At 39.3% G+C, this 14178-nt stretch overlaps 2 protein-coding genes across 2 annotated transcripts; both read left to right on the top strand.

The window, feature by feature from the left end:
* The first annotated feature begins 1375 nt into the window (after positions 1-1375).
* Positions 1376-2209, top strand: LOC137012219 (chemokine XC receptor 1-like). The gene has a single exon (XM_067375356.1). The coding sequence runs from the start codon at positions 1376-1378 to the stop codon at positions 2207-2209; it is 834 nt and encodes a 277-aa protein (XP_067231457.1).
* A 1709-nt stretch (positions 2210-3918) lies between these two features.
* LOC137012218 (C-C chemokine receptor type 8-like) lies at positions 3919-4866 on the top strand. The gene has a single exon (XM_067375355.1). The coding sequence runs from the start codon at positions 3919-3921 to the stop codon at positions 4864-4866; it is 948 nt and encodes a 315-aa protein (XP_067231456.1).
* Positions 4867-14178: the final 9312 nt, after the last annotated feature.

Here is a 14178-nt window from a genome sequence, read left to right as displayed (position 1 = left end):
CAAGACCTGCTTTGAATTGACCCTCGTTCTCAAAACAGTCAGTCAAAAAATGATTCGCGCAAACATAAACGTATTTTGGAATTTTGAGTGGCGCCTTTCCTTCGTAAATAAAATCCATCCACTGCGTTTTCAGTGGCTCTGATGTCGGAAGTAAGTGAAAACTACTATGTTCATTATTACATCCCACAACAGAACACTTATGTTTCTTAGGAGACATTACCGGCTGTCATTGAAACAATGGAGGACGGTTGACAGATCACCGACGGCGGGGTCTATGCCAAAACCAGATTGTCAATCAAACCACGTGGGTGGGGATTAGCGCAATTCTACGTCACAGTGAGAACAATCTTAGAACAGGGCGTTCTGAGACAGTGCTTATGAATGATTGAGATTGTAAAAAAAACACTGGGTGGATTTTTCTCATTCTAGGGTGGTTTTGCTCACACACTGCCAACACACATTTATGGTCAAACAGCATGTAAAAGTGAATTTTGCATAATAGGTGCCCTTTTAAAATGTTTCATTTTACTATGTTAAATTGCTAAAAAACATAATTTGCAAATGTTACATCATCAACTCTCCCATTCAGATTACCTCTATTCTGTGTTGTTAAAAAATAGTTGTACTTAATTGGACTCCATAAAATAGTCCAATGAAATTATCTTTTTTCTTTATTGAATGTAAATTACATGTTGTAAACAAAGCCAAATTTTTTCCTGTTCCAGAGTTATTATTATTATTATTATTATTATTATTATTATTATTATTATTTACTTTTAAGATTTGCATAGGCCTACCTGATGTTTTGTGATTTGTTGCCTATGGAGTCATGCACATAAATTCTTGTAACAACTGTGAAGTCAAACTACAAAACTCAGCACAGAGTTTTATACACATACAGAGAGACTGGACATTCACTCTTTAGGTGATAAACATTTTATTAATTGTCTTGTTTTCAGCTTAATAATATTCAATGTTTTTTGTAAGATGGTTTAACTATTAGCTATAACAGAGCAGATACCTAAAAGATTTTAAAATGAATGTGAAAGACTCTTAGAACAGATTAGAATTTTCATGCAGTGCTATAGGCTATATAAGGACATTATTTGAAGTAGTCATTTCATGTTCTGAAGTGATATGATATTTGATTGAATTTCCCTAAAGTTATTTGAGAATAAATAGTCACTTTTATTTATATAGCACTTTTTACAATACAGATTGTTTCAAATCAGCTTTACAGTGATAACAGAAAAATAATGCAACAGAGTTTGTTTTGGCTGAATTACATTTTGTCTTTTCTATTGATCACAGCTGCTATATTTGTTTATACATTTCTTTTGAGCTGTTTTTGAGATGAAAGAAAAGTATGGAAGACATGAACAACTCTACAGTGAACTTCTTCACACCTGAAGGTTCTACAAACTCCACAACTCAGTCCATTGAGCTGATGGACAGTCTGAACATTTATATACATGGCATCAATGTATTGTTTGGTCTTCCTACACACTCCTATGTTATATGGCTTATCATCACAGGATCAGGAGTTGCATCAGGATTCTTTAACCTCAATTTGTCTGTTTGTGATACTGGTAACTGTCTGCTCTCATTGTTTTATATAATTTATTTTTGTGGGTTTTCACATCTAACAACATTAACAGAGTTTTTGATAGGAATATCCATCACTGGTCGTCCTCTGTTTCAGTGTCTGATGTGTGTTGAGCGTTACCTGGCAGTGGTTCATCCTGTAACCTTTCTGAAGTACAAACCTCTCAGATATAGAGTGATCTGCTGCACTGTGGCCTGGGTAATCACTCTTGGATCCTGTGTGTACTGCGTCTTTACTGTAGGCTTATTTTATATGTATATATGGTTCTACTTGATTCAGTCCCTCCTCTTCCTCTCCATCCAGTTGTTTTGTCTTGTGGCTGTTCTCAGAGCTCTGAAACAGTCAAGACCAGGAGAGAGATGTAGAGAGAGAGAGGAGGAAAACCTAATGAAAAGAAGAGCATTTCTTCTCATTGTAATAACTACTGTAAGCGTGATTATTTTCTATATGCCATTTACTATCTCAGGATTCTTTTTTTTAACACATAAGTATATTAAGGAACTTTTTTCTGTGAGTTTTATTTGTAATGTACTTATTAGTTTTGTTCAGCCTGCTCTTTATCTGCACCGGGTTGGAAAACTCTTCTGTCTTTGCTCTCCATAAAACGTTTTTTTCTTTTTTTCTTTTTAAATACCCTTCTAAATTACTGTTTTACATTTTCAAATGATTTTTCCTGTTCTTCCTTACCTCAAAACATGTTAATGTGAGCCTGAAAATTCCATAACCGGGGAGCAACAACAGAAAAATACAAATTATCCTTTTAATAGAGAAAATGACTGGCAAGCTTTATCCTCACCAAACCAATGTCACTCATAGAAAGATTCCCCATTAACTCTACTGCATTGCCTACCTTTCATTTAACACTCACATATAACATTATATAACAGATTATATAACAATCATTGTGTTGTGCCTTTGTATTGATGCTGTAATTGTTAGTTGATGAATGTTATTCGAATGTTGCTTGGTGAACAATATCAATCGTAATCAAACTAAGTCAGTCATGTCTGATGAAATACAAAATAAAAGATGAAAACATGGTTATGGAAAATACATTCGCCAAAGAGTTGTGATTCATTAATAAAGGCAGTTTCCTTGTCAAAATGGTCATTTACTTCATAAATATAAATAAAGTGTCAACATTCAAAATATATTCTGATAAGGCGTTTTGTTGTTGTTTTCAAATTCATTTTTTTTTTACTTTTAATATTTGCATATCTGGTATTTCATGTGACATGTAACAGATGATGCCTTGCTCACATGTTATTTTGACAGCTGTGAAGTCAGTCTACAAAACACAGCACAGAGATGCATACACATCCAGAGAGACTGGACATTCACTCTTCAGGTGATAAACTTTTGATTATAATTTTGTTGTTTTTCACTCCTATAATATGATTTGATTGTTCATGTAAACATATATGAAAGTAAACAGTATTTTATTTGGTAAAATAGAGTCATTTATGTTCTAAATTGTTTAATATTGGTTTGTGTTTCTCTTATGCTATTCAGTTATTTAAATGTGTAGTGCAGAATTATTCAGCGTTGTTAAAGTGACCTGCATTAACTTGCCTGTAATTATTTTTCTATTATTTTGTAATTGTCTGGAATTACACACTGTTTGAAAACTTGATCATTTAATGGTTATTTCCAATCCCCTACTACCTACCAACCAACCCACCGATTAGATAGATAGATAGATAGATAGAGACAGACAGACAGACAGACAGATAGATAGATAGATAGATAGATAGATAGATAGATAGATAGATAGATAGATAGATAGATAGATAGATAGATAGATAGATAGATAGATAGATAGATAGATAGATAGATAGATAGATTCACTTTATTTTGATGGCCCCTTTTGCACATTATGGTGACCATAAGTAATGTTGCACCTACATGTCTACTAACTCTTATTAGAGTATTAATATAGTATTAGTAGACTGGTAGGTTTAGGTTTAGAATAAGTTGATATGTACATGCAAAGTTACTTATAGTCAGTAGAATGTCTTTTGGGGGTCCATAACAATACAGATTTAGCAAATATTAAGCAGGCAGTGTACTAATGAGAGTTATTTGACATGTAGTTGTAAAGTTATTTATAGTCAACAGAATGTGCAAAAGGGACCATCAAAATAAAGTGTTACCAAATAACTAAATAAATGTGTTACCAAATAAATAAATAAAATAAAATAACATCAGTTTATGTGCCATCTGAACTGCATTTACACTTCTCTCTTTTCCTGTAGATCGCAGCTGCAATATTATTTATAACTAGATATTGTGTGATATTCTGAGCTGAAAGGATGAATAACTCTACAGTAGACTTCACCACACCAGAAGCATCCTATTTGTTTGGACTAGTGGACAGTAGAATATTTGTCTTCAGCATCAGTTTCTTGTTTGGTCTTCCTACACACTCCTATGTCATATGGCTAATCATCAGAGGAGCAGGAAGTGGAGTTGCATCAGAGTTTTTCTTCTTCAACCTCTCTGTTTGTGAGATTGGTAACAGCCTCAGTTCAATGTTCGGTCTACTGTCGTACTTGTTTTCAAGTTTCACAATATTAACATATTTTTTGCAAGGACTAGGCATAATTGGCCGTCCTCTGTTTCAGTGTCTGATGTGTGTTGAGCGTTACCTGGCAGTGATTCATCCTGTAACCTTTCTGAAGTACAAACCTCTCAGATATAGAGCGATCTGCTGCACTTTGGCCTGGATAACCACTCTTGGTTCTTGTTTATTCTGCATCTTTACTTTAATACCATTCAACATGAAGCCATATGTATGGTTTTTCTCTACAGCATTCCTATTCTTCCTCTCCATCCAGTTGTTTTGTCTTGTGGCTGTTCTCAGAGCTCTGAAGCAGTCAGGACCAGGAGAGAGAAGGAGAGAGAGGGAGAAAGAAAACCACATGAAGAGAAGAGGATTTTATCTTATTCTGATATCAACAATGAACATGGTTATTCAATATGTGCCATTTACTATCACAGGATTCTTTGTCATTCTAACTCAAAAGGATATTCTTGACATTTGGTTTCCTGCTTTTCTTTGTTATGTGCTGGCTGGTTTTGTGCAGCCTGTTGTTTATTTAATTTTTCTGCCTCTGTTCTGCATAAAACGTGGTCTTGTAGTATTGTACATGTTTGCTTGTTTGTTCTGTGTGTTCATCTCAGTGAATCTACAGTACTGTTGTTTCTACTCTTTGTCTTCATCCAGTTGTTTTGTCTTGCGGCTGTTCTCAGAGCTCTGAAGCAGTCAGGACCAGACAGAAACGAGGACAGCTATCTTGACTTTGTTCTCTGTAAAACATTAAATTAGTTAAATTCCTAAACTTGTTTTGACTTGCAAATTAATTTTCACACCAATCAAGATTAACCTGTCATTTGGTGTTCTATTTATTTAGAGAGATCCTCCACCCCACTGATTTACTAATGGATAAAATCCTTGAATGTCTTGTTGTGCATTCAGATTAGCTCTATCCTGTGTGTGGTTAAATGTAGTTTTTTTTTGTTTGTTTTTTTTGTTTTTTGCTGCTGTTTTTTTCTTTCTTTTTTTCTTTTTTCTTTTTTTCAAATAAATTGTTTCACTAGTAACAGCATTGCCCTTTTTAATTCTAGAGGGTTGCCTAAGAAATTATTTCACTTAACATGAAATGAAATGAAATTACACAAAAATGGCTTACATTTGACATGCTAAAAAAAAATTACATTGCAGGCGTTAAATGTGTTGCACACCTGTTCAGGCCAGTGTCAAAGATTCACTGTAAAACCGAACAGTGAAATTAATTAAATTAAATGAGTTTGTTTCACTCAAATAATAATGAAAATTCATTGTACTTAATGGGAAAAAGTTGCATGAACTCAAAATTTAATTGTAGTAAGCTGAACTTAATATGATTGAGTTGAGCTGCAGCAGATTTCTAATTCCCAGCATGCTTTGCATCAGACCATATAAATAACTGTTGAAATTAAGTGTTATTTTGTGTGTTTTTGCACAAGATTAACATATGGAGATATAAGTTAATGTTTAATGCTGTGTTATGTTGAGATTCAGGGGGGTTCTGTAATGTTAGTTCCCATTCAGTCGGTCACGTTCGACGTACGTCGGACAGACCGACGAATAGGAATCTCACTAGAGAGGCCAATCTACTTCGAGTGTAACTAAACGAGCCAATGCACATTGGCATGCAATCATATGCATCAGCTGCTTACCTCGCAGCGCGGGTATATAATGAGCAGCAGGTGCGTTGCATCTTCAGCTTTTCGCTTCGGAGCCAAACCTTCCATGAAGACAGCTACTGAAAGCGAGTGTGGTGAACGAGTCTCTCTTCAAGACGTCTCTTTGTTGCGAGGTGCAGGCGGACAGCGCAGCAGCGGGGCCGATTCTCCTTTTGTTTTTGTTTTTGCCTTTTGTTTGATTGAGCAAAGCTGTAATCAGCATGAAGGCCGTTCTCACGGCTGGTGAAACGGTGCGCCTAGAGCGCTAAAAAGCTGTTGTTACAGCTGGTAAGAGGAGCGCCTTCAAGGAGAGTGCACACGACAGGCTGCACATTCCCTGTCTGTGCTGCAGCGGCTATTCCCCTGCGTGCTTCAGCACCTAAAAGAGTCAGTCCTTGAAAGAGCTAACACGAGTAGTTCGCATCTTTTTAAAGATGTCGTTCTACTTGTGTGTTTCTGGATGCGGTCGTTACCTGGCGCCTCGGGATGGTCACCAGCGCTGTATCGCGTGCTTGGGCTTAAGGCACGCTGAGGCAGCATTTGTGGATGAGTCATGTACCCATTGTGGGAAGATGACCATCGCGGAGTTGCGGTCGAGACTCCACTTTCTGCAAAGGGGTGGAGTCCCGGTCCCGACGCCTCGCTCCAATCCTCCTCAGAGGGTTGCTGCGAGCGGCGGGGCTGGTGACTTGAGGATAACGGTGAGCGCGCTTCCTTCGGGGAACCAACCCCCTAGGAACCCTCCCCCCTCGTGCGCTCCGCAGCCAGTAGAGCTGCCCGCGGAACGTGGTGGACCACCCCAGAGGTGTGTACCATCCGTTTCCTTCTGAGCTCCCCCAGACGACCGGATGTCGATCGCTGCATCGGAGGGTGAGCCTGATACTTCTGGGGAGGATGAGTCGGCGCAGTTGCCTCCTTCGGGGGTGACAACTGTGCCCGACACGGACCCGGAAATGATGGCTATGCTTTCCCGGGCCGCCAACAGGGTCGGGCTCGTGTGGAATCCTCCACCGTGTCCCGAACCCTCGAGGTTGGATGACTGGTATCTTGGGGTGGCCAGGGCTAGTTCTCAGCCCCCCACCCCAGTGCCCTTCTTCCCGGAGTTGCATGCAGAGCTCACAGGCACGTGGACGGCACCTTTTACTGCCCGAAACCGTGTCGGTGGGTCCTCCTCCCTCACCACCCTTGATGGCGGGGCAGCGAAGGGTTACACGCGCATACCCCCTGTGGAACGGGCTGTTGCTATGCAACTGTGCCCTAACTCCACCTGGCGGGGGGAGCCATCTCTCCCTTCCCGGGCCTGTAAGTACTCGTCGGATCTTACCAGCAAGGCTTATCAGGCCTGTGGGGAAGCTGCCTCTGCCTTACACGCTACGGCGTTGTTGCAGGTCCATCAGGCCAAGGCACTGAGGGACCTGCACGAGGGTGGTCATGATCCACAAGTTCTCCAGGAACTTCGTGCCGCGACGGACCTCGCGCTTCGAGCGACGAAGGTTACGGCGCGGTCAGTGTGTCGTGCGATGTCCACTATGGTGGTCCAGGAACGCCATCTCTGGCTGTGTCTTGCGGACATGAGGGATACCGACAAGGTCAGGTTTCTTAGTTCCCCCGTGTCCCAGACCGGCCTTTTCGGCGACCTGCAGTCATTTTCGGTCGACGAATCGTGCCTAGAGTTCGGGCCGGGTGACAGCCACGTGGTACTGAGACCCCGGCCTGGCTACGTGCCCAAGGTTCCTACCACTCCCTTCAGGGTCCAGGTAGTGAGCCTGCAAGCGCTGCCCTCGGAGGAGGCAGACCCAGCCCTGGCTTTGCTCTGTCCAGTTCGCGCCTTGCGACTGTACTTAGACAGAACTCGAAGCTTCAGGACCTCAGACCAGCTCTTTGTCTGTTACGGAGGCCAGCAGAAGGGAAAGGCTGTCTCCAAGCAGAGGATGGCCCACTGGATAGTGGATGCCATCGCCCTGGCTTACCAAGCTCAGGGCGTGCCCTGCCCGCTCAGGTTGCATGCCCACTCCACGAGAGGTGTGGCATCCTCCTGGGCGCTGGCTCGTGGCGCCTCGCTAACAGACATTTGTAGAGCTGCGGGCTGGGCGACACCTAACACGTTCGCTAGATACTATAGCCTTCGTGTCGAGCCGGTCTCCTCCCGTGTTCTCGCCTCAGGTCAGAGGCACGGAGAGGCCCCGGCTTAGTGTCAGCTTGCTGCGCGACATGCGCATTCTATTCTCCAGAGAGTCCCTACGGGCAGACCCTGTTGAGTCCTCCGGTTACCCTTCGGCAGCCGACATGGCGGAGCGTCTGGCGCCAGGCCTATACTCCGTTGTATCCTTGAGAACCGGATTTAGGCTGGGTTCCATATGTGTGACCCTACGGGGATCCCATATGGCTTTTCCCACGGCTGCTCCTAAACGAAGCCCGTGTCTTTCCCTCTGGGAGAACCCATCTCTCATTGAGTGGAGTCACCCCAGTTCTTCCATATGTTGTACAACCTACAAGGTTAGTCCATATGTACTTATCCATATAACTCCTTCGGGGAAGGATATGGCTTCCGCAGCGTTCCTTATTGCATGTAAGGCTACGCTTTCCCAGCGTTATCCAATTGTCGCACTGAGTGGGTTTTGGGAACAACAGTGATCGACCCTCTCTGTGTGAGCCTGGTCCCACCGTCCTTAGACAAGGGGGTTCAGGTGGCTCACATCAGAGCGCTGGAAGGGGGAATCTCCTGTGGCGCTTTGGTAGGGATTCCTATTCGTCGGTCTGTCCGACGTACGTCGAACGTGACCGACTGAATGGGAACGTCTCGGTTACATAGGTAACCCTCGTTCCCTGAAGGAGGGAACGGAGACGTACGTCCCGTCGCCACAGGCGTTGTCCTGCTGATGTTGCCGCCTGCTCGGTTCGGCTCCTCAGCGAAAACCTGAAGATGCAACGCACCTGCTGCTCATTATATACCCGCGCTGCGAGGTAAGCAGCTGATGCATATGATTGCATGCCAATGTGCATTGGCTCGTTTAGTTACACTCAAAGTAGATTGGCCTCTCTAGCGAGATTCCTATTCGTCGGCCTGTCCAACGTACGTCTCCGTTCCCTCCTTCAGGGAACGAGGGTTACCTATGTAACCGAGACGTTTTGTAGGGTTACCACTGTGGTGAAGAGTAGAGCCTGTGGTAAGGTTGAGGATGAGCTGCAAAACATTTAAGACCACATATGTTGTTTGCTTACATATATGGAGTATGTAATGACAGTCTCTCTGATAGTTATAATAGCATGTGTTATTTGCTATGTAACATTTAACCAAGATCAGAATGTGATGTTTATGTAAATTAACTGTATGTAATTAATATTATGATGAGTTATTTGCATTGAAATAAATGTTCATTTGATAAATGTTGTTAGAATGTTTCTTGGTGATAAATGTCAAGTCAAGACAAATTATAGGTGAAAAATCAACATTCGCTCGGCTTTTCAGAGATGCAGCGTGGAGATGTCGTTTTTATTACATAACAGGTCACCAGATTCATCCACACTCAGTCATGCAGAGCTAAGGCACAACCAAAACAATGTTCTTCTGCAAAATGCATTCAGTTTTAACCACTAGAGGGTGAAAAGTTAAATGGTGTAACTTTGAACATGGTCCCATAAAAGTAATGCCTTTTGCATTAATGTAATTGAGTTGTAAGCATTCAACGTGAAATTTTCTAAGATGCATTTTCTTTTCTGATCTATGTTTACTTATAAGGCTATCCATCTTTTTCATATAATATTGTCATATCTGGTTCATGCACATACATTATTTTGACAGATATGAAGTCAGACTATGAAACACAGCACAAATTTATAGAGACCCAGAGAGACTGGGCATTCACTCTTCAGGTGATTGTTGAGATCTACTTGTTATATGTACTTAAAATTTTGTGAAAACCCTTGTAAGAATGTAAAAGCAATTTAAGGGAAATACTTAATCAGAGTGGAAACCTATGTAAGTAAAATACTTTTTTTAATGAAAAAAATAATTTAATGTTTTTAAGTCTTTTAATATTGGATTGCATTTCAGTTATTTGGGTGTTGTGTAGTGCAGAATTACTCACAGTGGTGTATGAAAGTGATTTCAAATTAAATTTAGAATAAATCACCTGGAAATGTTAGAGCATATTATTTTTTCACAAAGTTTGAATTACAGTTTCACTTCTCTTCCTGTTGATCACAGCTGTCATATTTTTAATGAGCATTTCTTGTGTTACCAAACTGAGAAGACAAACACAGAGAAGATGAATAATTCTACAGTGAACTTCACCACAACTGAAACACTGATGAACTCCACAACTCTGTCCTTTCGGTTAGTGGATAGACTGGACATTTTTCTTTGCAGCATCAATTTCCTCTTTGGTCTTCCTACATACTCCTATATCATATGGCTCATCATCACAGGAGCAGGAAGTGGAGTTGCATCAGAGTTCTTCAACCTCTAAATCTCTCTGTTTGTGAGATTGGTATCTGTTTGAATTGTTTGCTTTATATACTTGATAGTTGTACTTGGTTTTCACATCTCAAGGCATTAACATATTTGTTATTAGGACTAGCCAGCACTGGTCGTCCTCTGTTTCAGTGTCTGATGTGTGTTGAGCGTTACCTGTAACCTTTCTGAAGTACAAACCTCTCAGATATAGAGTGATCTGCTGCACTGAGGCCTGGATAATCACTCTTGGATCCTGTTTGTGCTCCATGTTTAGTTTAATCTCAAATAACATTCATATATATATCCAACGCTATCTCACGACCAATTCGTACTTATTCTACGAGGTGGCTATTTCGTATAAATTCATACGACCTCACTCGTGCGAATTCGTACGATTTGTCCAGTGACGGTTAGGTTTAGGGGCGGGGTTTGGGGTAGGTCATTCGTATGAATTCATACGAATTTGTCAACTCGTAAAATACATACGATTTAGCAAAAAACGTATGAATTAGTACGAGTGAGGTCGTATGAATTCATACGATTTAGCCACCTCGTAAAATACGTACGAATTGCCGTGAGATCGGGTTGATATATCAATGTTTCTTTTTGATTTAGTATATACTCTTCTTCTCCATCCAGTTGTTTTGTCTTGTGGCTGTTCTCAGAGCTCTGAATCAGTCTGGACCAGGAGAGAGAAGGAGAGAGAGCATTTTAAAAGACAAGAGAAGAGCGTTTTATCTTATACTAATAACTACTGTGAGCATGATTATTATCTATGTGCCATTTATTACCTCAGGATTCTCTTTCATTCTGAAACAACACTAATCTTTGTTTGTTTCTGTTTAAGCTTATTGACACTTTGCTCATTTTAAAACGGTTTATGATTCCAGAATATGTTAGTCAGACATTCACTGTTTTGCTTATTCTACCACATTTAAAAAGACTAATGCATAAAATCATTGACTTTTTTTTTTTTTTTTTTTTTTTGCATATATGCATAGCATGACTTTTCTATGTGCGTTTATCAATTATAGCTGGTTTTTGAATAAAGAACTTAATTAAGCTTAAGTTGAAGTTCAAAATGAACAAAATTTAAATAATGAGTCAATACACCTTCCAATCGAAAGCGTGGTTTTGTCTTACTCTGATTCACTTTAGTAATCCAGTTGTACGTGTTTTTATTAAAGGGTTAGTTCACCCAAAAATGAAAATAATGTCAGTAATTACTCACCCTCATGCCATTCCACACCTGTAAGACCTTCGTTCATCTTCGCAACACAAATTGAGATATTTTTGTTGAAATCCGATGGCTTAGTGAGGCCTGCATAGCCAGAAATGACATTTCCTCTCTCAAGATCCATTAATGTACTAAAAATATATTTAAATCAGTTCATGTGAGCACAGTGGTTCAATATTAATATTATAAATTGACGAGAATATTTTTGGTGCGCCAATAAAAACCTCAATAATGACTTATTTAGTTTCTGGAAGCTTCGGAGCATAATGAATCAGTGTGTCGAATCATGATTCGGATCGCGTGTCAAACCACCAAACTGCTGAAATCACGTGACTTTGGCGCTCCGAACTGCTGACACTCTGAAGGAGAGCCATCGGATTTCAACAAAAATATCTTAATTTGTGTTCTGAAGATGAATGAAGTTCTTATGGGTGTGAAACGGCATGAGGGTGAGTAATAAATGACATTATTTTCATTATGGGGTGAACTAACCCTTTAAAGACAGAGAGGGATGCTTTTTCGTGAAATTGCATACTTATGTCAATTGTGTGTGCCTCGTCATACCAGAGTTACAGAAAAGTTGCTCCGGCAATTTTGACACATGATGTAACACTTTAGTATGGGGAACAATTCTCACTTTTAGTTGCTTATTAGCTTGCATATTGGCTGTTTATTAGTACTTATAAAGCATTAATGCCTTATTCTGTATGGCCATATTCTACATCCCTAAATCCTACCCCATACCTAAACTCAAACGCTACAATAACTACCTTGCTAATTATTAATAAGCAGTTTAATAAGTTTATTGAGGCAAAAGTCGTAGTTAGTCAATATGTGTTCCCCATACCAAAGTGTTATCGGGAGGGTCATAGGTTAGTTGTCACGAGTGAGAAAGTTTGACATGGAGCATGCTAAACATCGAACCTCCAGCAGAATCATCCATTAATAAATAAATAAATAAATAAATAAATAAATAAATAAATAAATGCTTTAGATTAAAATACTTACTTCTTTAAATATAAATTGTTTACTTTCCTGTGATTATGTAGCTACTGTTATCCTCATTGACATACACAAAACAGACATATTTTTTATGTGTATATACCGTGTTTTGCTATACTGATTATGTGTGGGCTAAATGTGTTTACTGTTGTACTCTGTTGTATTCATGTTTATTCTACAAATCTTATTTTGTAATATTTAAACTTATATTAAAATTAGTAGCTTACAATTTCTATTGAGAAATTTCCACAGAAGTGATTTTTTTTTTTTTTTTTTTTTTTTTTTTCTTATTCAAATCTTTAAGCCATCTGAATAAAATACCACATATAATTTTGAACCTCATGATTTCTTTTATTAATTTGCATATCCATTTTATGTGGGGTGTTGCATATAAAGCCATTTATTTGTGTGACAGCTTTAAAGAAGGACTATGAAAACATAGTCCAGAGGCACTGGATATTCAATCTTCAGGTGACATTTTTTGGTAACACTTTATTTTAGGGTCTTTTAACTAGTTTCTTATTAGCATGCATATTACTAGAATATTGGCTATTTATTAGTACTTATTAAGCATATATTAATGCCTTATTCTGCAAGACCTATTCTATATTCTTAATCCTACCCAATACCTAAACTTAACTAATAACTTAACTGTTAATAAGCAGTAAATCATGAGTTTATTGAGGGAGAAGTCATAGTTAATAGTGAATATGTGTTCCCTATACCCATTTTTTCTATTCAATAGTATGCAGAAATATCAATGTGATCATTATAAAGATAAGTTGTTTGATGATAATGAATGCAGTTCAATTTTGAAATAATTTAAAATTGTAATTCAACTGCTTAATTTAAATGATGTGCAGAATTACTGACTTTGTGGATCTTAATGACCATTTTACTTCCATGCAGTCTTAAGTTGGAAAAAAATAGTGACGAAATGAACTCCACAATGAACTTTACTACAAACTCAACAACTCATTCCATTGGATTAATAAGCAGTCTGGCACTGAATGTGTGCAGCATCAATTTCCTTTTGGGTCTTCCTATACATTTTTATGTCATATGGCTCATTGTCACAGAAACCGGAATTGCAACAGACTTAAATATTTCAACCTTAATATTTCTCTTTGTGGGATTGGCAACTGCCTGAAATGTTTAATTGATGTACTGTCATGTTGGTTTTCAAATTTTAAGACAACATCACAGTCTTTGCAAGGACTAGCCATCACTGGTCGTCCTCTGTTTCAGTGTCTGATGTGTGTTGAGCGTTACCTGGCAGTGGTTCATCCTGTAATATTTCTGAAATTCAAAACTCTCAGATATAGAGTGATCTGCTGCACTGCTGCTTGGATAATCACTCTTGCCTCCTGTTTGTTTTGCATGTTTATTGTAATCTCGTTTAACACTAGTCCACATGCATGGTTGTTCACTGTGCAGTACCTACGTTTCCCCTTTGTTCAGTTATTTTTCCTTGTGGCTGTTCTCAGAGCTCTGAAACAGACAGGACCAGGAGAAAAACAGAAAGAGAAGGAAAACCAAATGAAAAAAAAGAGCATTTAAACACATTCTAATAACTGCTGTGGCTGTGGTTATCATATTCGTCCCATATAAAATTTCAGCATTCATTTTAACACACCAACATAATTCAGC

The sequence above is a fragment of the Chanodichthys erythropterus genome, chromosome 22, assembly GCF_024489055.1.
Source record: "Chanodichthys erythropterus isolate Z2021 chromosome 22, ASM2448905v1, whole genome shotgun sequence".
Taxonomy (NCBI): domain Eukaryota; kingdom Metazoa; phylum Chordata; class Actinopteri; order Cypriniformes; family Xenocyprididae; genus Chanodichthys; species Chanodichthys erythropterus.
The sequence above is the reverse complement of the archived record's forward strand: the minus strand, read 5'-3'. Positions and strand labels throughout refer to the sequence as shown.